General features: G+C 40.7%; 3 protein-coding genes and 1 long non-coding RNA gene across 5 annotated transcripts; 1 reads left to right on the top strand and 3 right to left on the bottom strand.

The window, feature by feature from the left end:
- Positions 1–35: 35 nt before the first annotated feature.
- On the bottom strand, positions 36–2,749 carry LOC124301508 (peroxiredoxin-5, mitochondrial). Its single transcript, XM_046756649.1, has 4 exons — positions 2,477–2,749; positions 2,259–2,393; positions 1,329–1,460; positions 36–855 (listed from the first exon to the last, which is right to left on the bottom strand). Exons 1-4 carry the CDS (start codon positions 2,585–2,587, stop codon positions 664–666), a joined length of 570 nt encoding a protein of 189 aa, XP_046612605.1. The 5' UTR covers positions 2,588–2,749; the 3' UTR covers positions 36–663.
- A 1,624-nt stretch (positions 2,750–4,373) lies between these two features.
- Positions 4,374–6,167, bottom strand: LOC124301510 (uncharacterized). The gene is made up of 3 exons (XR_006907500.1): positions 5,763–6,167; positions 5,434–5,683; positions 4,374–5,366 (listed from the first exon to the last, which is right to left on the bottom strand). It is a non-coding gene; the product is annotated as an uncharacterized LOC124301510 (long non-coding RNA).
- A 4,042-nt stretch (positions 6,168–10,209) lies between these two features.
- Positions 10,210–22,910, top strand: LOC124300348 (uncharacterized). 2 transcript variants are annotated; one of them, XM_046754322.1, is made up of 4 exons: positions 10,210–10,336; positions 20,791–21,589; positions 21,713–22,015; positions 22,178–22,910. In XM_046754322.1, the coding sequence occupies exons 2-4, from the start codon at positions 21,065–21,067 to the stop codon at positions 22,574–22,576; spliced, it is 1,227 nt and encodes a 408-aa protein (XP_046610278.1). In that variant the 5' UTR covers positions 10,210–10,336; positions 20,791–21,064; the 3' UTR covers positions 22,577–22,910. The 2 variants fall into 2 exon arrangements, with proteins under 2 accessions (XP_046610278.1, XP_046610279.1); XM_046754323.1 differs by having other exon boundaries at positions 10,212–10,336; positions 20,803–21,589.
- On the bottom strand, positions 11,337–19,230 carry LOC124300347 (uncharacterized). The gene is made up of 5 exons (XM_046754321.1): positions 19,036–19,230; positions 17,287–17,557; positions 16,196–16,453; positions 15,799–16,101; positions 11,337–14,031 (listed from the first exon to the last, which is right to left on the bottom strand). Exons 1-5 carry the CDS (start codon positions 19,074–19,076, stop codon positions 13,636–13,638), a joined length of 1,269 nt encoding a protein of 422 aa, XP_046610277.1. The 5' UTR covers positions 19,077–19,230; the 3' UTR covers positions 11,337–13,635.
- Positions 22,911–25,273: the final 2,363 nt, after the last annotated feature.

Raw genomic sequence — 25,273 nt, 5'->3', positions numbered from 1 at the left:
GGCTGATTCAGAAGGATTCAGAAAGTACGGTACACTTAGATAACGTAAAATATGTATTCATTTCACAAATTATAACAATGTGAGAGAAAAAACCATGGCAAAATGGCATCTCAAATTACAGATATCATTACATTTATTGTATGCTTGTTATTAGTTTGCCAAATCACGTATTGTTTTTTACTGCAGTTTGATTTTTTACTATACATACATACTACACATAAAACTTATCGAGACTGGTGTTCTCTGTTAGGAATGACTAATTAAACTTGAAAATTTTCCAACAATCGAATATAACTCTCAAATGCTCCAACATCAGCATTGATAATATGCATCAATGAAAATTATGTGCAATAATCAATGGCTATAAAATAATTAGTCTCTTAAGATAACTGTACGAGGGTTCAAAACTAATTGTAAACTGAATAATTACTCAATGAGACTTGTATGGATATATTAATGGAAGGGAAAAACACTTCAGCACTGTGTCGCTTTCTATACCTAGAAGAGTACCATAGAAGTCGAGTAGGCGGGTGAGCTGAAAAAAAATTGGGATCAAGGGATCCCCAATAGTGGTACTTGTGTTTTCTATTTTCATTCCAACAGAATAATATGTTGATCGATAGATAGCGCTGTAGATTTGAGGCCGCATTTTTAGCGACTTCTTTACGAGTGTAGTCGGTCTGCCAGAGAACAGGAGAGACCAGTGTTGTCTGGCTCGACATTGAGTTCCTTGACAACACCATCTTCAACTACCATAGAATAACGCTTGCTGCGTTTGCCTCCTAATACTGGGAGTTCTATGGAGAGCTCTAGGGCGTCGGTAAATGCTCCAGTTGGATCAGCCAGCATCCGCACCTGAAAATGACCGATTCTTTAATTGAAAGGAATTATTGATCGGTCTTATTTTGAATATTCCAACTTTAGGAGGCCTTGGTGGTTAAAAAATATTTGATTGCTGTGATTGCAGGTTGATGGAAATCTTAGTTATAGATAGGAGTTTAAGTTTTTACGATTATTAAGTGATGTGGAAAATTAATCAATCCCAGACGTTATGGAAAAACATAAGATAATCGTTCAATCAGAATGTGGACAAAGTTCAGTTTTGAACATTACAAGAAAAAAAAACCAGTCATGCAGGAATCTCAGGATATGAGGAACAAGTATTTGGTTTCAAGTGATTTTAGTTTGCCCTTCGGTTGTTAATCTAATCTCTTCGAAGGTGACCATGTGGTGTTGCTTGTTATTGATCAGGTTGGTAAGATTCTATCATACAAGTACCGTGATTATTGTGCAACTGATTTCAACTGTTTACTTGTAAACTACTATACCTTGCCTGAAGCACCCTGTTCTTTACCCCAAGCAGCCATAACGAAAGGATCGTTAACACCGATGCAGAATACATCATGAAAACCCTTGGTTTTCAGCTCCGGAGCTTTTTGAATGTACCCTGGAAGATGAGTCTGAAACAAAAAGAGCCAAATCATTGTAAAATAAATAATGACAAATAAAAATTTCCTTTAGCAATCACAACAGAATACGGGAACCGAGTCAATTAACGAGATTGAATCATTTTTAAACAGATTATGGCTTTGAGTAATACAGTAATATGTTCTATTCACGAACTATGAGATATTAAAAATATCTCATTTACATTGACCTTTGAAACTTTGCGGATTTCATTACCACGGGAGAAGTTATCTATGTATAGTCCAGAAGGTGCAGTTCAATTTTTACCGTTATGAAAATCACAAGTATACTTAATAGAAAACCAAATTAGAAATAGTATGAAATATGAAGCAAAAATATATAGTTTAAGCTAGCCCATATATACCGTGTTTTTGATTAAAAATTGGCCAGAAATCGAAAGATTTTTGTCCACAATACTTTTCATTTTATTCAGCTTAAAAAGCTTAGTACAAACTGTTAGTACTTATCAAAAACACTCAAAACAACAAGCAATAATACGATTGATAAAGACGGAATACTGTTACGGACTTGGTGTTAAAGAAATCGGTTATCCAGTGCTTATGTACAATTCAAAGTACACACTCCTGCTGATGCAGAATTGATTTGTAGTATAGTTTGTAAGCATTCAATATAGTTAGGTATCATAAAAAATGTAAACATATGCGCATGTGTGATACGAACCAGAGTGGAAATGGAATCTAGCATGAGTAAATCACGAAACAGAAAACGTCTAACGCGTAATAAACAATGAAGACAGTAGAATTAAGCAATTATTGTTTCTTTCATATTACCTTCGAGCATCCCGGAGTAAAGGCGCCGGGAACGGCGAAGATGACGATTTTCTTCCCGGCGGCATACTCGGCCAAATTGATTTTGTTAGCCGGCGTGTCCTCAAAGAGGTCAACCGACGGAAGTTTGTTACCTACCTGTAAAGAGATTTATTAAAGTCAGTCAGGGGATGGGGGAGAAAAGATGTCGAGACTTGGGAGAGGGTTTGAACCGTACTCACAGCGATAACCATGTTTTTCAGGGAGACGTGAAACGGACGAGCGAATCCGGTTGTAGGCGAAACGCGAATGGCGTGTGCCAGGAACTTGGTGATGCTCACGAGCTGCGTCATGGAGGCGGTATTGTTGCCTGAGCGAGTGGTTGGATGATTTCGATTATCTCCGAGGTGACCACTGTCGTTTTACCGATAATATCTACTAGCAGAATCTGACTCTTTTTTTACTGACGCCTTGTCCAAACCCCCTATTGCGCAATAATTAGACTTTATTACATAAACACGCGCAATGGTGAAAAATACTTTAGTAGTATTTCTGCCAACTTCATAATATCCCTGCAGCCAGAACCTAGGCGCTTGGTTTGAATTTTTGGACCTTACGCATTCGGCAAATATAATTCGGTATTGTGTTGTCAATAGTATTGGAAATCTGACAGCACGGCAAATTGTTTGTACATTTGAAAAGCAGTAGGTCGGTATTTTCAGTGTTACAGAAGTTCATGGAAAGTAAATAATCTTTCAAATTTTTGGCAAAATCTTTTAATTTTGGCCGATGAAAAAATAAACCGATTCTAATTCATCACTCGCAAATCGCAAGAAGTTATTAATTATTTCTCAAAAATGCGTCGAGTCCGTATTGGCTGTAACATGGGCTGCATAATTTCTAATGTCGTACTCGGTGAATCGAGCTTTTAATTTCAGCTGCATGTACTTAACGATAGACGGTAATGCAGAATTCGTGTATCTTCATCCGAAGCGCAAGATTCATGTTGGCGGTGCTTGGTCGGTTCTGTCGGTACTGCAGAATGCATACTCACCCAATGTTCCTGTAATCGTAGAAATCGTCATTCTTATTCATCAGTGGTACAGCTAGTTACAACCACTTATTATCAAAGATTCCGATAGATGTCAGAAAAGTGGTGCACCGAATGTTAAATACTGCTTTGTACAAAATTCAAATTCCTCAAGTCATAATGTTGTCACATTTTAATATATCTCATTCACGTTTCACCGATACTCCGTTAGAATCCATCAATCTGGTAATCGGGCACAAAATACGTATAACAAAATGATTGATCGATCAAAACAAATGTGAATTCTACAGGAGAAATATTTGTTTAATCTTTAAAACTTCTTATAAATTCAGATTTCACCCTCAGATTGAAACGTGGTGAATATTAATTTTTTTTTTTTTTTAATCTTTCAGTCTCGCTGATACGTTTTGGCTTGAGAAATCATTTTTCAGATAGTAAATTCTATGATATACGCCTCTTCGTCTTTGCTTTGACAAATAAGTTCGAATTCGGTAAATCGAAGACATTTACATCGAATTCTATTATTCATTATACTTACGTACAGGTGAAATGCAAGCGAACACGTTTGGCTTGGATAACTTATTGACTGTACGTCACTGTAGATACCGCTCTGCTAGCAATGACCTTGCAGAGATAAGAATGTACCAAATTTAAACCTCCATTCGCACACGGTAGGCTATTTGTTGTTTATCTTGACGAGGTGGATTATATTAATTATAGCTGGAGTCTGATTGTCCAAGGTGGCAAATGAAAGTTGACGTATAAACGTTATTCTAGGTATGCACAGGCACATCGTAAGCAGCACCAAACGCCGACAAGATGTACTTGCGCTGACGAATGCGCATTTAATATTAACACGCGGTTATGAAAGAAGACCGGAATATGGCGCAGCGACGCATCGAGCTCGCATCGGCGAGGCCAAGGGTTAGGAATGACCGTAGAATTGCTAAGGGGGTAGTGTGAAATTCCATCCGACACCAGTACCAGACGAGCCACAACCCATATCCGGGCTATTAAAAGCGGTCCCTCAGAACTCAGGGCATTATAATACAGGCTGTAGGTACTGGAGCTGCAATGGGAATCATATCTCTATTTACGAATTAAAATATCAGATTTCAAAATATTCCGCGTTGTATTTTATCAATATTGGCTCCTCCCACCAGTTTCTACTTCGTAGGAGGAACGCATTTAAGTAGGAGCCTCTTGTCATCCGCCCAATTCGTTCAATCGGTTCGCGCGCTTTTGTTCGCTCTATGAAAGCGCCGCAAAGAAAGCTTTTTCAAATCGGGTTAATTCCTTTGCCTATTTCCTGCGCCACTATTCAAGGTCGTAAAAATTGACGCGCGAGTTGTTAAGCCTTGCACCGTGGATTGAACGTACACACCGCATGCGTGATACACTATAAGTGAGATATCAGACTGGGACTATTGTCAATATTTCTTAATTAACTCGGTACGCGAGCATAGCAATAATTGGAAAAACAATAACAGAATTATATTGTAATTTTTTGTATAAATATTGTGGTTAATAATTTTCCTCACCATAATCTATTCCGATCGTGCCTTATATCAGTTCCTCCTTCTTTTAATTAATCATAAGACGCCTCCGTCCTTTTTTTTTCTGCCAATCAGAATCAATATACAAAAGTTTTTTAACGGTGCTCGGGGTTACGGATTACGATTAAAGCTGCGGTTCGTGTAAACATTTTATAGATACACAGCTGGTTAGTTCGCGTACTGTACGACACGCGTGGTATCTTGTTGAGCAAAAATACACGTGCAGCGGCTTTTTAATTTAATTTGAAATAGTCGGAGCGAAGCAATTCCTAGCCGCACTGTGCATCTAAAGATTTAGAAATTGTATAAGAATTAACAAAGGCAGTCGCAGGAGGCACGAAGCTCAATCTACAGCGTGGAAAATGCACCGGTACAACGTTGCGCGTACAATATTAATGCATGGATTTGTGAATGGCTTCAGCCGCGCCGGGCGTTCGAATTAAATCGTGTCCCCGCAGCAGTCGTTGCAGATACCCGGCTTCCCTTGCATCTGTTTACGTAACCGGTTGTCACGGTGTACCGTACCTGTAATCCATAATCGCTCGGTTATGTGTTTTAGAGAAAATATCTAACTTGATTAGTACGTACTCACCTCCTCCTCCGCATATCAGAGAGCCCCGATCACCGCGCCATGTTGCGCTCATACGGTATCCGTCGAATTACCGCGTGTATAATATCAATATGCGTCACCTCCTTGTGACAGAAAATTCTAACGAGCTCATTCGTCCGTCTTGTTGTGCTTCTAAGCTTGATTACGTTACTCCGCCCTCCGGATTTTCGTTATTTCAAAATTGCGTTCACCCGTCATACTCCTTGTACGTATTTTTCTCTCCAGTTTGTGTCTGTATTCGAACATTTCGAATATTATACTTGTTGTGTTATTTTTTTTTCTCCGTTGGTGATGACACAGACCTCGCTTACCCCAGGGATTTAAGCACCGTGTTCGGTCCCGCAGGACGTTGACGAGGACCCGTCGTCCTGGCGGAGCTGTCAATTAAGAATTCAATTCGGCGCACCGAACTGCTGAATCGGCTTTTCCCGCATTACCGTTTCGCATGAAGTGGCATCGCTCGTCGTCTGGGCGCGTCGCACCGTTCCTGCCAAAATACCTCCGAGGACTTCGTAGAGGTTATAAACTCTATGCGGTCACGGCATAGTATACATACAAATTTAAAAATTATATTTATGCAGGAAAATAAGTTTCGAACGGTTCCTCAAAACAAAAGCCAAATTAGCCGCAGTAGGTGAAGGCAAATAAGATAGTTATTTACAAAGTAACAAACATGTTACAGGCATACGTTGTACACGCTATATACAGAATATATCAACAGTTGTAATTAATCGACTTCCCGCGTCGCGGCAAACACGAGGATTGTTTAGAGAGAAAAACAAAATCGTTCGAAAACGTGAGGCGCAGGTAGAGACAAAAAATTGCCGTGCTGTGTCTGCCTCAGGGCTGAAGTAATAGTCGCGGCTAAGTAAGCGGTAACACGATCGCCGAGCGAGCGTCAGGCAACAGCGTTTAATCTCTTAATTACGGAAACCCGCGACGGCGCGGCGTGCCGGTTACAGTATAGGATCGCGTGCGAGAACGACCCGTAACCCTAGCTCACCTGCATCTTAACCTAAGCCTCCCATCCGGCTTGTTCGTTAAACATAATATCATCGCTGTCCCGAAGCTGGATTATTTACTCTCATACAGTGCAGAGTGAATTCCTAAAGACCGCACGTTCCGCCGTATGCTGGAATGCAATGCGCAAGCGATACAATTCGAGAGCGGTTGTTTGCGGGATGACCAACCGTTATAAATTTCGAAGGTAATTCGCTGCGATCTACGAAACCTCAAAAATTTTATGCCGCATGCGCGTTCAATTTGAGCAGTCGACGGAACGTGTAGTCGTTAGAAGTTCACCCTGTGTAGGAGTATTGGAAATGTCCTCATGACGTAAGAGCCGGGTTGTTGGCGCCATTTTATCACATATTTATCATAAATTAATTAAAGATAATCAATAGTAAACCTGTTCTATTATCCACACGCGAAAAAAGACCGTCAACGGTCAGCTGTCAGCCTGGTTGCACTAGTTTGATTTTTTTCCACCAGGGTTGAGAGTCTGTAATTTCAATTTTCACATTTCCCACCATCCAAGCATTCTGATTGGTATGCAAAATTGCCTCAACCAATCAGAATGCGCAGATGGTGGGAAATGTGAAAAATGAAATTACAGAAACTCAACCCAAATGACATATTGCAAAGTGACAATTCCAATAGCATTAATAAAAATGCATTGGACCTCCGGTCGAACGGAACGAGTGATTAAAAAACTCGAAATAACAAAAATATATATTTTTGGACCATTTTCGTTGAACTACATTGGAACCAACAGAGCTGAAGTCTGAAATAGGTCGATGTTGTCGTGCAACCGATATTCAAAACTCACCTGTTCAATGGAAGTCGACTGTTAATGAATTTGCCTTTGCACGCGCAGTGCAACGACATCGTGCACCTTGGACTCCCTGCAGATGTTTCCATATATCGCGCACCTTCCCTGGGACTGCAAAGGATCGCGAATGCCAGATTCCGCGCCTCGTTACAGGGGTCGGTCGCAGGCTGCCTGCCGGCGTTCGCGGTAAAGAGGGCGCCTTGCCACCCTCCAAGGGCGCGGAGCCCGAGCTTCGCGTGTTTTTCACCGATTGAATCAATTAAAGAGTCGACCCAGCCAACGTCGCCCGCTCAGCGATGCCCCGGCAAAAATATACCTATGTGTATAGATATAGAATGTTACGCTTCAGCCATGCATGTACGTTTGTTATACGCGACACATTGTTACGTGAATCGTGTACACACCATGTATACATGGGTTTATAGGTATATAATACATGGACACGAGAATTCAAGCTGTTTGGAAATAAACTTTTATACAGCGCGAGCGTGTTTAACGCCGTTTTCATGCGTGTTTTCCCTACACGAAATACCCGTTACTGTGACGGCAGAGTGACTCTGCGAATGCGCATGCGCGTAGGAGTTAAAAATGGTCTTTTCCGTACTGCGCGAATGCGCTGTCGCGAACATGATATTACGCGACCCTAGCCTCAATTTCGTGTTTTGTGAAAAACTTGTAACATTATACTCTTGTTATGTAAAGAATCGCGTGCAAGAAGAATTCGTCTCCGGCTCAGTTACGACTCATATTGCAAACGTAGACACCCGGCCCGAAAAGACTGAGTTTGCCTCCTTGTTACACAATATACTGTTGAATGTACACACTCATCATTGACAAGTTTTTCCCGCCCTTCCCTCTCACTTCTCTGCACGTAAGGAACGCGTGACTAATTCATAACGTTATATTTATTTCACTTCAAATTGAATTTCACTTACTTTCACTCGAGGGTTTTTGTCTTTCTGACTCCTCGTTAGATGTGAACGTTTGTTGAAATTGTAATACCTACATTGGTAATGCTACAGCGGGCAGCCTCGATGGTCGAACGTTTTTCTACACTGAAATTTACTACCGTTATACCGAGGTGTCTCGTTTTAGGAGCGTGGGGTAAAACTCGCGTTTTCAAAAAAGGGTTCTTCTATTTTGTATATACGTGTTCAGAAAAACGTTACGGTGCCCGTTTTTTGTTTCTCTGAAACAGTCGAGGGTGACAAAAACTGTGCTGAGAAAAAACAGTTAAGCAGGAAACCGTGAAAGGAAAACGGAACTCCAAGCCGATGTAGGAGGTATAATACAATATTTCGTGGAAACTGCAGCGGGTAAGCGTCGAAATGTCAAGTTACTTTGTCAAGTGGGTTTTTTACCCCGTTACTCGAAAATAAACACCCAACTCACCTCTATCCAATATAGCTGCAGGCTCTTATTTTTTTGAAACCTTGTAAAGTCGTAGGAAAAAATTGGAAAAAGAACTCCGTTACTTAAAAAGGTTACCTGACATGTTTTCAGTCGCTGCGTGATATTCGAACGTGACTCTCGAACCTTTACACAGCGCATGAAGCATTGTAATTTAGAAAGAAAAAAATTAAAAGGAGAATGCGTAGCCTCTCACAGATTTTCACGTTCATCGACGCGGCTCGTTGCCGAGTGTAGTTAATCTACAAAGTGCAGACTTATCATTACTCTCCTTTGAGTAATTGCGTAATCGCCATGTGGGTTTGTTATTTTTCATTTTACCACGTAGAATAGCTCACAGAATTATTCAGTTAATTTTTCGATCCTGTTCAAAGTCCAAACAGAGATTCCTGATATCGGGTGACTCAAGAATATATTTACTGTGATAAAGCACGGCACTGTTACGAGGTTTGCACGAGTAAGGCGGTGTTTCTCTAATAAATGAAATGCCGGTAGCGGTTACGACTGAGTAAATACGATAAATTTTTATGACGCAATCGATCAGTATCAGTCAAAGCAATTACCTCGAAACAAAATATGTCAAATCTCTCTCATCTAATTGAATTCGGTGATAAAAAGCATCTCCTTTCGAGATAACGGGAGCACGTGGTGTAGGTATATAGTTGTAGTAGGTACAGATGTTATCAGAAACATCAATGATCCACTTTTGCATTAAAAGATATCTGTATTACTCGGGTAGCTAAAATTTGCTTTCATCCTGACGACATTCTATTATAAAAATGTTTTTTACTTGTACTGAAAGTTTAAATCGTGCTGGTAGAAATAGCTCGGAAATGTTTCAGCACTCTTAAGCACTAAAAAACTTTCAATGTGACAAGCAATTTGTTGATTGACGATAATTCAATCCCATTTGCCAAACGATTAAAAATTGTATCAATTTTGATCTCTTGGAATAGATTGTACGCGTTCAAAGGCACCGTCAGCTGTAGAAAGTTGAGGGAGCCGATGGACGATAAATAGTAACATTTCACATCTTTCGTCGGTTCCTATCGCTATTTCGACGCCGTACTATTGCGGTAAAACATGAGTCGTAGAAAAGAAAGATTCACCTACTACAGAATAATGACAACGCTGCCTAGACTGGCCTAGAGTGTTCACGCGTTTGCAGGGTGTTGCAAAGGTGATGACACTATTTGTCATCATAATTCTGCGACTGTTATCACGCCTAAGTAGTGCCTAAGTGCTTTTATGTATTGAGCAAAAATACGGAAACAGAACTGAAGAGTAAATATTTTCCATTTACCGTTTTCTGCGCTGTAGGAAAGAAGCCTGTTCAAACAGAGAATTGGGGCACGGCCAGAATAGAGTACGTAACTAGATAAGAAATTCTTGAAAAAAAAAAATCATGAACGCCAACCCTATAAGCGCGAGATAAGAGGTTGTAATTCATTCCTATTTGTGTTTCATATTTCTGCGAATCTTTCATATTCCGGATTCAACTCCAGTAGAGCTCTGTCTGTGTCAGTCAAGAAGGAACAGACTTGGACCACGGCAACGAATTGTCTCAACTCTAAGAAGCAAGTAAATCGTAACTGGTGCAGTGAAAGAAGTACAGTTCGGGTTTCGATCGACCATAAACTATAGGTAGGTATACAGTAAAAACAGAAATTGGTCGTCCGCGAAAATTTAGCTTAAACACCCATTTTAGCATGGAAGTTTCGTGTAAAAATACTCTTATTCGATACCCCAATATACTGACTCATTGTCAGTGATTATTTGCCTATCGTAAAATCATGGGAAGATGACTTGATTCTCGATTGGCAAGACTGATTGTTAAACGTAAGTAGCTTTGACCTCGTATTTCCAACGTGGGAAAAACCGACGGCCGCAGATGGTGGATATACAAGAATACTCAATATTACCGGAACCCCACCGACCCTGGACGAACGCCTGGCGCATGTCTAAACCTATCGGCCATTTCTTCATCGTTTGTTACCGCAGCCTCGATTTCTTTGGGGGCGTAACGCGCCAGCGCCTAGAGCTGACTTCCGAGGGGTGCGTCGCGACGCCGACGTCGCTGTCGCTCCGAGAACGTTGTGCACAATGCGAGGAGATACGAAGGCTCATTTTTATATTTGCCCAAGGATAATTAAATGAGATTGGAATTTATTGCAGGATCCGATTTGAGTGACGTTCAATTCTATGATTAACGCGATTCAGCGGTCGCAGATACCTACCAATAAACGTGAAATCGTATGATGTGAGCGGTGACTGATTTTTTTTTTTACTCTAAACTTATTTGTTCGATTGCTTTGGCTAGCTAACTTAACTTGACAATACGTCATCGTATAGAGACGGTTGCCTATAAAGGTCACTAAGATTGAATGAATACTGTACCCAGTTTGTTCTGAAAGATTCGCACAATTTCAATCACGAAGTGGAATTTATAATGCGTGATAAAGAGTTTACGTTTTTAAGCGTGGATGTGCAAGAGAAAAAGATTCTCATGCCAAGTGTGTAAATTACAAGCTTTCAGGAATCGTGCAACAAGTGCATGTCTGCATACGTGTTGGTATTTTATTGAAGACAATTTTTGATAGTTTATATATCGTAGATAGTTCATTCTTATGTGTGTACTTGACAAGAATTATTACACATACCTCTTATTACATACGGTAAGATGGATATGGTTTACTGTTCGTGCCAATATAGCCCAAGAGTAAGATATAGAACGGAGGAAAACTCGTGCCGGATGTTAAAACCGACTGTGGATAATAATAAAATTTTATAACTACCGCTGCGGTGAACCAAAATTCGTTTCACAAAATACCACAATGAAACTATCTCAAGGATGTTCCTATACTATACAGCTTCTGGAAATAAGGGATCAGCTTCCAGTTTAGCTTTTGCCCTACGGCTTAAGTTTCACCGTTCGACCGTCCTGTAAATTGTATAGGTATACCGACGTGCAAAGTTTTTATTTTTATTGCTTTATCCGATTTTGACAACATTGCCGTTGTGCTTTGTGCGTTGTTTCTGTGGTCCCGAAACTGCAGGTATTTCTTCTTGCTGCCGGTTTAGTAGGTGTGCTTTTTTTCTTTTTCTAGTCAGCCAAAGTGATTTCTAAATTTTCCTTTTCGTGGCCAAAAAAAGTGCGAGTTTTGGTACTGTTGGGTAATTGGAAAAAAAAAATGTATTCCTGCATCGATTCTTTGCCTGCGTGATGAAATTCTTGGTACGCGCGATAACGTTGCAAAAAATCAGCAGCCTCAAATGGTGGGTCGTGAATGTGTGCGATGCTTAACAACGTGATACAGTATTTCAATAATTACGCTTCGACTTATACTGGTAATTAAATACGCGTATCCGTGTTGTTTGATACAACTCGCGCGCGCGTATAGCGCGTTCCTAAATACCTGTACTTACATTATCATTCGTGGATACAAAATGAAATGCAATAGAACAAACATATTTATCTCAAATTAATTAATTTCCGATCAGTGTATAATTAATTGTGTCAGAATGCTAGACCGTTTATCACGCGTTGAAGATGTTTTTATTTTCGTTATTTTCAAACGTACCATTTGTATTATTGAAAACAACCGATAGAGAAATTTTTTATTGAGTGGATATCTGCCGTTTATTTTACGAATACATGTGTTCATCGATTCATTATTATAATTAATTTAATGTAAGAACAAAAAAAATTTCAATCAATATATAATCTTTAATTGAACTAGCAGATTATAACGGAAATCTGAAAATATACGATTTTATCGGCAGAACATAATAACCTAGAATCGTTACGGTGATGGATGATATTATGTACAATGCGAGTTACCCTAACGTCTAAGTAAATGATATTGAATCGTAATCTGAGCAAGCCAGAATCGGTCTCAATGATTGGCGATTAGATACGATTGCCAATTTAACGCGTCATGAAATTGTACCAAACATTTATTTGGGTTTGAGTTTCCGAATTCTCGAAACTAATACGAGATAGCTTCAATTACATATTACAAAACGTACAGATTTAATCATGCTATATGTATTTCTTGTACCAAAAAAACCTCGCGTGCTTGAGACCCACAAGACAAATCAATGATTTAACGAGTTTCGGGCTAACTGATTACTGAATCAAGATCCAGTTCATTAGTAAAAAGCAATCGACGACCGTCACAGAGAATTGAACAAGTTCCTATATTCCGGTAAAGCGAGTCTCTTGCTGTGTCAAGTTTCCAAACTTGATAACGCTTCAGAAAGCTTGCCATTCTATTATTTTTTTTTTTGATTTTTTGAACTAATGGAAGTAAATAAATTTTTCCATAAAATCAAACATAACCTGACTGAATCTGTATTTTCCCTGATAGAATATTTAATAAAAAGAAAAAAAAAAGAAAAAAACAGCCGAGGTTGTGGTAAGTGTTAGAAATGTAACGATGTCAAATAATAATCCTTTTCACATACGTTGGATCACTTGATGCGTTTCCGTTGTAGATGCTAACAACTCATAACAGACGAGCTTGTCACAGCGGACATTATCATAAAAAGATCAGAGTCGGTAAGAAGTAATTATTCTTAATTATGCGCTTGAAGAATTGCCTCATTACATTATGTACGATGTTACATAGCGATGACGGTGCATGTCCTGCACGATAAGGCAGCGTTTCTCCGGAATACGGTATTAAATAGATACCGATCAGTCACACTCGTATAGTACCAATACTCAGTTTCCTGTTATTTTTCCTCCTTCAACCGATTATTCAATCTCCGAGTCACATTGAAACGAAAACCGTCATTTTTTCAACCGACACGTTTTTTCCGCACAAGAAAATGCGCATGGCTCGCTGAATTGCACTTTCACTGATTCACCTTTGACAAGCGAGTGTCTTGTATCACCCGTTGTGATTTCCCAAGACCATCGAAAAGGGCCGAATCTTGGGTTATTCAAGGTGTCCCCTACTGTCGAAAATCTGGAGCAGCCTCTTGAGGGATATTTTGAACTGTTCGTTAGCGTACATTTTGCGTTTTTCACTCACTATGTGAGGGTCAGTGAGTATATCGGTGCTGGTCGAACCCTCGGCGGTGATAATTGGCAGCAGAGTGAAAGCGACCAAAACACTGTACGCGCCACGCTCCTCCATTTCCTCCATCAGTTCTTCCTTCGTCGGCGGTTTCGTTTTTACTTTGAGTTTCTCAAGGTTTAAAACCAACTCGCGGTGATAATGCTGTATCAGCCTGTTGACATTGTGCAAACGAACCTCGTCTGTGGGCGTTGAGAATAGAAAATGCTGTAGATCGATCACTGGCGAGGCGAACACGGAGTTGGCAAAGTCCACCTGGAATTCGGAATGCTTTGATCAGTTTATAATCGTGGGGGATCAAGACTTGGAACAAAACATTACGGAAGCAACGAGGTTCCAGTACGTTGCGTGATAAAATATTAAAAGTAAATAATTCCGCAATCACTGTATTGATCTGTCGTGCGATAAATTATACGAATTTTATCAGTTTCGACATTGAGAGGCAGTGGCTTCATAACTATATCAAGAAATTGTCATATTATTGGGCACTTGCAGCTTTATCTTGATACCGATTGATTTGAGGACGTTGTTGTACGAGGTATACATGTAATTCCCACGTAGACGTTCGGTATGTGAAAAGTTTAAAGAATGTTAATAGTTTAAAAGGTCATTTGTTCGAACGTAAAGTAAGAAAGAAAAATCAGAGTCTGATTCAGCGGTGAACGAGTTGCCTGAAAATTTTTACCGAGCTGAAATATTTGGCTGGAAATCGTTGACCAGAAATTATTTTTCAATCAACATTGTTATTACGTAGAGCAAGTGTTGACAAATTACAGCCACATGAAGACACATGACGTAAGCAGGTTAAAGCTCCGGTAATCAACTTTATTGATAAATAATTGGCTGATGGATTGAACTCAGATTAAGACGCAAATACAAAATTTATTATTGAAACTGGGTTCAAGTAATGCGAGAGAATTTAGTTTGGGCAGTTTATCGAATATCTACGTATAATTAATCTATTTTTAATGAGTTGTTTTATCACTTGAAGTTTCTCGGTAATAAAAATCGTTGAGCTTTTCATTTATGCCGAAGGAGGAACCGATCACTCAGGATTGAGGAGATTATTGGAGTTGATTTAGTGAAAAAAAATTCCTTTCTGTATTAACGAAAAGTTTTATCATTATTTTCTTTTTATTTGCCCCCAGCTTATTTTTCTATCGATCATCGGTTTTTGCAACGGTACGATACGCACGTCGTAATATATGACCGGGTGTAAGCTGTATCATCGCAATCTCTATCAGTGATGAGAAGGTGTATCTTTGACAGATCTAAATTTAATCGGCGTAGATTTCCTAACAAAGCCGAATCAAGATTCCTCCTTTGCTTTTGTTGGAAAGGCTTGCAAAAATCTTAAGAATAATAAAGATAACTCCCATTTTTACTCCGTATCGAGCTGTTATAGACAGAATCTGGACCGTTTGAACCCAAACGCGAATATATGATACATACAATCACGTCAAGAGCTTACATGTAATTCAAATCTGTAACTACTATGAGGATAAACTGCAAAAGTGCTGAGGAATTGGGAACGCACCCCGTCAATATGTTTCTCGATAACTTGAGATCGCGCCTAACCAACCAAAAGGCAAAACAACCAAATAGCCAAAACGCTATTCCAGTTTCTTCTCGCGATTGCTGGATAATTTAGGTTACGGTAAACAGGTTTCGACAGATTGCCATGCATGACTCAAAATTGGAGTTACGTTTGAGGTACCGATAACAGAAGTGAAGTAATAAGTGTCGTTCTGATTTTCCCCTCTCGAAATGAACGTTTCGTTATCGAATCAATTTAGCGTGATAAATATAGCAGCAAACCTTCCAAAGATTCAATCGTTATTAATACGACAAAGTATCGCTATTGACTGCACAACTTCAGAGAATAACGATGAGCGGGATAAATTTTTTTCTTTTTAAATCGAACTTGGAGTTGTCGCTCGTTTGCTTTTCACATTAATCGACGGACTCGGGATTGGTAAGAATAAGCTTCCTGCACTCAAAGAAGATGAAATTGAAACTTACAAGCAAAGCTTCCTCGACGCGACTGGTCTTACTATTGTACCGGAACATGAGGTTGTTGTACCAGCAGCCGCCGTGATTAAGAACATTGAACTTAGACCCCTCTCGCGAAATAGCAGCATTGACTCGGGGTAACAGAGTATCTCTCAGGGCTCGTATTCTGTCCGCATACTTGTCACCGAAATTCGACCAAGTCGCTACTTCGTCAGCAAGGTCGGATACCGTGCTGGACACCAAATCTTTGGTCATTGAATTGCCTTCCTTGCACCATCTGTTATGATCGAATGGATTCATCGACGATTTGTCCTGTAAACCGAGAATTGAGTAGATAAGACCATCGTTAGAATTCAATCGGTGGACTGACGACATTCGAACCAAATACTGCACGAAGACAATGTACCTTTTCGTAAAGCGCTACTGAGCCGGCGTGAAGAGCGGCCATCGACTGCATAACCAGCATGCAATGATTGAAGTCCAGTCCTCGTTGACGGTCCATTTTCCCCCTGACAAAGTCACTCTTCGTAAGATCGTCCATTACTATCAGAGCCCGTGGTGATTTCTCGGAGTAAAAGCACTGCGCGGTCAGTGCGAACAAGCCCAAAATTTTCGTGATGGCAGGCAGGGTAACCGAAAGTGCTGTTACCTCTTTGTCAACCTCCTTCGTATAAGCGTGACAAAAGTTTACTCAGCGTCACCGAGCTAGTTAGTTTTTACACACTTTATGCACGCTAGGGTGGTCCTTGAAAAGGTCATTCTTGAATTTCGTTCAGCGTGCCTGCCAAATCGGCTCAACATCATTCAAAAATAATTCCTTAATTTTTTTAGATTTCTATCTCAACTCTAACCCGTGCCTCAAGAGGGTGGATTTCCCAATTCGACCCTTTCGGGGGCATATCGAATCCACCGAACAGATTTAGATGAAATTTAGTACAGGGGGATTTTTGGGTCGCTGATTACGAATCTGAACTCAAAATTTGAAAATTCAATGTGGCGGATCCAATATGGTGGACCTAAACTCCGAAAGTCACTTGATATTGCCATATCGGATCCACCAATGTGAATTTTGGAGTTTCTAGTTTAGATTCATAATCAGCGACCTCGAAAACCCCCGAGTACCGCGTTTTATCGAAATCAAATGACATTATGGATTTCGCTTTACCGTATTGAATCCGCCACTTTGAATTTTCAAATTTCGAGTTCAGATTTGTAACCAGTGACCCAACAAACCCCCATCTACCAAATTTTTTCTAAATCCGTTGGGTAGATCTGATGTGCCCCTGAAAGGATTGAATGGAATCCACCCTCTTCGGGGTACGAGTTAGAGGCGTGATAAAAATCAGAAAAAATGAGAGAATTATTTTTGAATTACGTGAAGCCAATTTGGGGGGGGGGGGGGGGGGTACGGTGATCAAAATTCAAAAATGACCCTTTAAAGGACCACCACAATGCACACAATGCATAGTAGTGAGCTTTATTTAACTTCGTCCAAACCTGGTGCAGTTCTGTGAATTCAGTCGGTTTCGGCAGCAGTTTGATGATCAAGGATCGGGTCTCCTGTGGCTTGAAGTCCAGGATGTTTCTGCTCCGTGGACGTCGCTTGAACTCGACGGAGACGCGGTACATGACGGTACTGTGGGCAGAGCTGGGAAGCCTCATCAACGTCACATCGTGTTTCATTACTCTGATTGTGGGGTCGCCCTCCCCGCTCTGCATACAGAGCTGGAGGAAATCTTCGTCCAGCCATTCCGGGATGTCAGAGTGCCTGCGGGGAGAAAAACATTAGACATCAATGAGGGACAATCTTATGTACACTCCGTACTAGACTTGGAACTGGGAAACGGATACAATTTTTTTACCGTCAATTTGGATGACGCATTCGAAGCACTGTCGCTTTACGTAACCGACTTCCTAAACTTTATTTCGGGAAGATGCAACTTTTTTTCCGTTACTTGGCTGTAAAGTACCTACACAGCTAACTACCTGAATTTGCACACCCCAATTCTCTTGGAAACCGTTTGTCGTGAGCATCTGCTTCTGTTTTCATATGCATAAATGTAGTTCTTATCGTGTATCATCTTTTACCGAAAGCTGAAGTAAGATTATTCAATGATGATCGGTGATTTTTACAACTGTAAATAACTGTATGTAGACCTTGAGCATCGGTTTCTCCCAGTTTTCCTGAAGCTATTATGCTTACTACAAGTAAAGTTTGAAAATTCTAGAAGATAATTCTTACACCTCACACAAATAAAGCAGATTCAATGGCTTTATCTTGCGAGTCGAGATTTACCTTGCCATGACAAAAATATTATAACCTACCCCGCACATTTGAAATTATTCTTCCCTAACCTAACTGTATATAAACGTAATTCTAGACAACATGTGTGCGATTTCCATCTTTGAATATTTTTGCATGACATGTGTTTTGCAATTTTTGATCATCGTGTAGAAATGTGATTTTCTTTTGAAGAATTCGTGTAAATAAAATTCCAACCCAAAATTGGCAAACAATTATGCTTTTGAGCTATTTTCTTTCGAGCACATCCGGGGAATCTGCCACCAAATTTCAAGACTGTCTCACTCCTCAAAAATCTGTACTAGGTGTTAAAAAATTAAATATTCGGTTGAACCAGTATTAAAATATTATTTTCACAAATTAATTCTTCCTCTTTCATTTTATTCTCACTGCAAAATGTACAAGTCACATGATTTCCGGGCATGTTACGTATTATCACTATTTATGTCTGAGTAAATATTAATCGAAGAATAAATATAACCGTAGAGTTTTTCAGTTAACCGCAGAAATATCTTGAATATCTTACATACCTACAATCATAGCTCGCATCCAAACAAAGGGAACAAATTAACGCTCGGTACCTATACCTACTCACGGCTATTGTCGGTGGTGGTTTTGAAAAAACATGTAATTCTTCGAAAGTTATAAAATCTACTTTTTCACTCTAAAAAACTTTACATCCAGCTGAACTTGCAATTGAAATCGTACGGGCTGCTAAGCTTTGCAATATGATAGAAAAATTTCCAGAGATATAATTTATGTGCATATTTCAAAGTGGCAATCTCCTGCCGCAGCATCATCCTCGTGCTTGGAATCGCAGAATATACATTGCGTGGGATTAATTCCGTGGCTATTCGTGGACGGGTAATTTTTCACTACCCCTTGAGACTGCACATGAATAACATAGTGAACTGATTTACGTGTTTAAAAACGCGCGCACTCACTTAGATCCACCGTTGGCGTGTATTCGTAGCTCAACCTGCATGCTTTCTCCTTGAATGCGTTAATTCGTTTCGCGTTGGTCCCTGACGCCGACTCTCTTTAATTTTCACAGCCTCTCGCAGGGATTTTTTAAACGCTGCACCACTCCGCACCTCCGTGTTCTGATCACTGAAGCGACCGAGTAGTTCAGGGATCGACGATCTCTGCGCTATTAAGACTCGGCCATGTCCTGTCGCCCCTCGGGCCCAAATTCCATTTACGATAAGCCAAGGTATACCGGCGGTCAGTACATCGCCCGATTAGATAAAACCCTCTCTCTCGTTCCCGCGCTGGCGATCACCAATCGATTATCCCATTGTCAAAAGGGTTCCCATCACCGCGGCGAGTCATCATTAGTGAAGAATGTGGATGAGTTAGTTGAGCGATCAAGTTCCGCGGGAATTAGAAATTCATGCTAAGGAAACGATGCGGGCCGTTATGCTGAGCGGAGAGATGGTAATTCTTTGCCCGATGATGCCATCACGGTTTAACGTGATCGGTGATAATCGTTCCAAGATAAGTTAAATCGACGACATATTTTCCGGTGCGTCAAAGCACGCTCGGCCTCTGCACGGTCAAAGAATAGCTATGTAGTAACAACAGCATTTCTCGTTGTGCGTAAAACGAGAAGTCTCGCTTTCTTCAATGTTTACGATCACGTAATGTCATCTTTCAAAACCCGCGCGCTTAGCAATATCTAGGATATTGGGTGTGCGCCGGCTTCCTCATTATCGTTAATTCAAATTGTCGACTTCGTTTTGGGGGCCCATTTTGACCCAAATCATAATATCGTTGCCACGATATTCTATAGTGGTTGAGCTTAACACATGATGACTGATAAGTCGAGGAAAACAACAAAAAAGTATAACGCCAAACAAGTAAAACTACTCTGTACAGTGTGTAAAGTGTACAGTCAGAGTTACGAGGCTTCTTTAGGTGCACCGACAGAAAGATTAGATTTCAATAACGGCCAACTTCGCAGGTGCGATTATGTTCAGCTGTTACAAGATTTACCACCATCGAAGATTTCTTCTCGAGAACTACCTAGGGTCTTCGAACAATCGTCTCTTCGGCGTTTCAATTCATTATCCTACAAAACCTACTAGAGTTTATTGTAAAGAAAGAATAAAATACGAATTACAGATTTCGTGTTGCGATTAAGATCGAAATTGACGAAAGTTCATTGAGCTGAGATATCGAATTGTTCAAGGATAGTAATTGTTAGAATTCATATCCAAATGAAACTACTGCCCCCACCTGTCGGGAGTTATGTATACGAGGGTATTAGGTAAACGTCAAATGTAATGTCAATAACATGTAAACAGATTTCATGTCAGATTCAATGTCATTATCATATTTGAAATACAGTTCAGTTGTTCATCAGCCATCACGCTATTTACTTCAGTAATAATACGCAGGGAAAGGTCGATGAATATCAGCGGTTTGCTAATATTTACCAGAGACTGAGATATGGGAAATTCCCGATATTGAACGAGCGTACTCCTTGTTGTTTCTCTCTTGAATAATTCGCTCAAGATACATGGCGAGGTCGTGAGAGGCTGTAGATAAGAAGCATAAGAAAGCTAGCTAAAACAATAATACTTTATTATTCTGTATATTATCGCGGTAAATATGTGCAAGAAGTCTGTGTGTACACAACTATGGCACCGTAAACAGTGACTCCATTCTTGAGATTGTGTCATGCAGGCCTGCAATAGTTTTGTGTTCAGGTGTACCAGTGTGAGTTGATTCGCATGAACATCGTGAGTTTAAAACAGCGCCAGCGGCCTATATAAGCAAATCAGACTTGAGTGGAGCTTCATTGATTCAATTGGTCGGTCGACGAGTCCCATGGATGACAGTTACTATTGTTTTACTTGTCAGTTGTAATCCCAGAGGGGTGACGCGTCTCGATCGAACTTTCGTTTTTGTGAAGAGTGTTGCCGAACCTTCCAAGTCGTTAAATACTTATAAGAGTGGTAACAGTGAACGATGATCCAAACGGAGCAGGACGAAGCTTTCTACGAAGAAGTGCTAAAGAACTACTTTGGGGATCCGACAACGAAAGTGCGGTCAGTGAAGCAAGAGCGAGCGACAGCGAAAGGTGAAAATTTCCTCAGCGACATGCTGCGCATCGGGGTTGAGCTCACGAGGAATTCATCAACTCAGGATGACGCCGGCTGCCGAATATGCGAGAGGCGAAGTTTCATCTCGAAGCAGGAACCGGTGGGCGATTCCAGACTAGTGAAAATGGTCCAAGAACAGCAGCTCTTCACTGTCGAGCTCAGTATCCTCAAGAACGTCCTCCCACGGATCGAGACCGCACTCGGGATTCGACTTGGCCCAAAGCTGGTTTACGGAAGAGATGAGCCACCTAGGGTTATTATTATGGAGGATCTGACACCGGAGGGATTTCACGTTAAAGACAGACAGGAAGGACTATCGATGGCTCACGCTACTATGGCTATCAAGAATCTCGCCAGATTTCATGCTGGATCTGTAGCTCTGGCGGAGGAGGTACGTATCATTACGACACGTGACAAAAGTCACAGCGGTAAATTTCCGTCAATTAGTACCAAAATAGTTCGAAAGAGTCATGGAACCTGAAGAGGTCAGATAATTGTCTTTTGATCGTTCCAGAACCCCGCAGCAATCAGGCGTTTCAGGCAGGGAATTTTTGACTCAACAACACATCCAAACTTCTACACCCTGGCTATTAACAGTCTGAACCGTTTGCGCGAAAACGCGCAGACGTGGTTGGACGAGGACTGTATCTTAGCCGCGAAGAAGTTGAAGAATGTCATTGGATCGTTGAAGCAGAGGATTCAAGACGTTTACAAATACGATCCGGAGGAGTTCTGTGTTCTTAATCACGGCGACGCCTGGGTCAACAACATGCTCTTCGTTGAAGATAAATCGGGCAAACCGATTGAACAAGTTTTTGTACGCATACTTTTGGTAATACGGCAAAGATTAGCTAAAAAGGGTCTGACAATGGCACACTTCAAACTGCAGTATTTTGGGTTGTCATTCGAAACAGTTGCGCTGAGAACAAAAGTCATCCAAATACCGTGAAAGATCGTAATTTTGAAATTACGTTTCCAGGTCGATTACCAAATGGTTGGCTATTCCTCGCCAGCGATCGATCTCTTATACTTTCTCGGGATAAATCCGGCGCTCAAGATTCGCGGTCCGGGTGAAACGGAGCTTTTGGAAACTTACCTGGAGACGCTTACACTGAACATGAAGAGGTTAAGGTGCAGGACGGAATCGCCGACAATGGGGCATTTGAAGGAGGCCATGTATCGTCGACGAGTCTATGCTGTGGTGTCGGGACTCTTTCTTCTCCCACGGATGATGCTGGATAAAGCAGAGATTGAGAGTATGGATCAGCTCTTGAAGCACGGCACGTTTAGAACAAACGCGTATGCAAAGCCGAACACGATTCGAATGATGAAACGAATACTTCCGCTCATGAACGAAAGAGGATACCTCGATGCGTGAACTGCACTCTTACTTTCAATCTTCAATATTGTTACGTTGCGTTTTTTCGATTCGAAATGTGTCAGCCAAACCAAATCCATGGACCTGTCAATTGATTTATATGTAAGATTACGGAAATCTTTCCAAAAATTTAAAAAAATTTTACTAATATCAACGTACGAGAACGTTTGATCTTGAGTAAAAACTAATTTAAGTATTGTTATTTTTTTACTATCCTATTATGATTATTTTTTGTTTCTTAGGAAGAGAAAGAACTTTATCGTAAATGAATCTATTGTTGTAAATGGTTTGGTCAATTGATTATTCTGAAATAAAGATTGGTCGTTTGGTCTGATATCTAGATCAAATAAATGGAACTAACAACCAACGTATAATAAGTTGTGCATGAAGGGAAAGCACACACAAGTTTGCTATATGAATATTAGCAAAGCCATCTTATTGTTTTCATATTTCTGTACCTTGATGGGCGCGTAGCGATACAACCTCGTTAATGGATGATAAGGATCACAAGTGGTCCGATAAGAGTGGCTGACAGTTCTGGGCGTCATGGGTGCTTGTATAGTCCAAATTCCTCAATAGAGCGTGACTTTACTTGATGGTTGATACCCAATTGAAAACTTAGGTCAGTGCAGGCAGAGGGACTGGTACTCAGAGTAAAACTTCGAGAGACCAAGTAGATAGCTTCAGTAGCTATTGTATAACGTTATAAACTACGATATTGCAAATCATCACAATGTTCCTAGTTTCTGATAGAAGATTTCGGGGTTGTAATGATTCAAATATAACCGCGTGATGAACACGGCACGAGTGGATTAGGTTAGACCCAGGGAGTGGGGAACCTGGTCACAAATTTGAAATTAGGAGGCTTGGTCTACGTCTCTCCAGGAGGAAGGAGGTGCGGAGGTGTTCCTCTCGGAAATGAAATCGTAACTGATCGAAAATCGACCATTTAAAAATAATAACGGAAATCTAAACTACGAGGACATACCTATTAAATTAAAAATTAAACACTCCAAACCCAAGCCCAAAATTAAAAGAGACGATAAAACGAAGAACATTAAAAGTGATATCAGAAAGTATAGTGCCTCGACGAAAAACAGTGATTGACAATGATTTATAATTTCAACGATATTCACCTATTTTAACCATATACACTGTTTTTAACCATATACACTGTTTTAACAATATACCCTGTTTTAACTATATACACCAGGAATGAATGAATGGATGAATGAATGAATTTTAAACATAATGACGGCTCATGTGTGGTTATATTTATAAATAAATTAAAATTTGCACTCTACTCCTCATACTTTGTGAAAGATTTTTAATATTGATTTCGCCTCATTTGTTAATTTCCGAATAATCTTACAGGGTGAATAAAATAATCTGCATCCCAGTGTCTTAGCAGTGCCTACACGGTGTTCTTAGCTAGATTTCTCCTTGGGAAGGCCTCATCCCAAAGTGACCGTAGAGAAACTGCAGAGCCAACGATAGGAACGATGATTTAGAACAGGGCAGTAAAGCAGTAAACCAGTGAAGCACCAAACCAGTAGGTCATTTTAAGGTGAGCTCGAGGGTTGCCTCAGTAACCTACATCATGAACGGAGAAATTGTTGTGGCAGGCTCTACCGATTGGTGGGGCAGATTTTTTCACCGAGAACGGATTACATTGTTCCTTCATTCTTCCCTCGCCCCTCTTCTTCTTCTGATTTCATCGTACTTTCCATAAGGTTCCTCTCTTGCCAATTCCTCTTCCTCTCTGTCTTCTTCTTTTTGATGAACGACGACAGGAGAAAGGTGATTTCTCCCGCTTTCATTTTCCAAGGATGTGATTTACAACTGAGAGAGTGAACTCTGACTCGCTTCTGCAACAGTCCTGCGACTGCTACCGGTTCCACGACGTGTACAAGTCTGCATAGGGTGGCACAGTACATTGTTGAGAACAGTAGCAAACGTGCCTTGGTAAAGCGTGTAGAGTTGGAGGATTGAAGGCGAGGAGTACGCCTCTCAAAACAGTTGTAAATCAACCACCGATCGTGGGATGGAAGTCATCGTCAATGGCCTTGATCAAGCTCGGTAGGAAAATTGGAATGGGTCTTCGGGTTCGGTTATACCGGTGAAAGTATCCTGCAGTGGGTTACTCGGTCACGGCGTGGTGAGCCGAAAATTCCGGTAGCCGTTTTCCTCTTCTTCATTAGTCACGACGTTTACCAGACGACAAAGCGGCTACGCTCAAGAAGATAATGCCTCACCGTCCCCTGCGCATTTTCTCTTCCTTATCCCTACCCTTTGCAGCATGGTACGAGAAACGCTGAGACTCCGAGACTCGGCGCCTCTTCTGCAGTCGATCGTAAACCGAAATGTTAGGAAAGAATCCGTGCAATCCCTAAATCTCGGAATTCATCTCGTTTATCCATAGCTCACAGTCACCGAGGATCGCAGGATCTTTGGACAAAGACAATTTTTCCAACTTAGATACGTCTGTCGTTTGTCTCCGCCTTGAAAAGCCTCGAGGGCGAAGATTTACCCCGGGCAGTTATTATTATTAATCAGCAGAGATCAGGCTTCGGTCGTTTCAGCCATAATATACCTAACCGGTGACAATGTGTGGAGAAATGTTATTCAACCAGGTGTCCTTAGAGGGGTGGCTAAGGGAGAACGAGGAGCCGGGGGTGGGGACGCCGCTGCGGAAAG

The sequence above is a fragment of the Neodiprion virginianus genome, chromosome 3 (assembly GCF_021901495.1).
Source record: "Neodiprion virginianus isolate iyNeoVirg1 chromosome 3, iyNeoVirg1.1, whole genome shotgun sequence".
In the NCBI taxonomy this organism is placed as follows: domain Eukaryota; kingdom Metazoa; phylum Arthropoda; class Insecta; order Hymenoptera; family Diprionidae; genus Neodiprion; species Neodiprion virginianus.
The sequence above is the reverse complement of the archived record's forward strand: the minus strand, read 5'-3'. Positions and strand labels throughout refer to the sequence as shown.

Excerpts from the sequence above, each read along its gene's own strand:
- LOC124301508 (XM_046756649.1), bottom strand. The coding sequence starts at position 2,587 with ATGACGCAGCTCGTGAGCATCACCAAGTTCCTGGCACACGCCATTCGC. Across the intron at positions 2,394-2,476 it reads TGAAAAACATGGTTATCGCT|GTAGGTAACAAACTTCCGTC; the intron begins GTGAGTACGGTT and ends ATCTCTTTACAG. Across the intron at positions 1,461-2,258 it reads TTACTCCGGGATGCTCGAAG|ACTCATCTTCCAGGGTACAT; the intron begins GTAATATGAAAG and ends TTTTTGTTTCAG.
- LOC124300347 (XM_046754321.1), bottom strand. The coding sequence starts at position 19,076 with ATGCAGGTTGAGCTACGAATACACGCCAACGGTGGATCTAA. Across the intron at positions 17,558-19,035 it reads CACGCCAACGGTGGATCTAA|GCACTCTGACATCCCGGAAT; the intron begins GTGAGTGCGCGC and ends TTCTCCCCGCAG. Across the intron at positions 14,032-15,798 it reads GCGTCGAGGAAGCTTTGCTT|GTGGACTTTGCCAACTCCGT; the intron begins GTAAGTTTCAAT and ends TCCGAATTCCAG.
- LOC124300348 (XM_046754322.1), top strand. The coding sequence starts at position 21,065 with ATGATCCAAACGGAGCAGGACGAAGCTTTCTACGAAGAAGTGCTAAAG. Across the intron at positions 21,590-21,712 it reads CTGTAGCTCTGGCGGAGGAG|AACCCCGCAGCAATCAGGCG; the intron begins GTACGTATCATT and ends TGATCGTTCCAG. Across the intron at positions 22,016-22,177 it reads AACCGATTGAACAAGTTTTT|GTCGATTACCAAATGGTTGG; the intron begins GTACGCATACTT and ends TTACGTTTCCAG.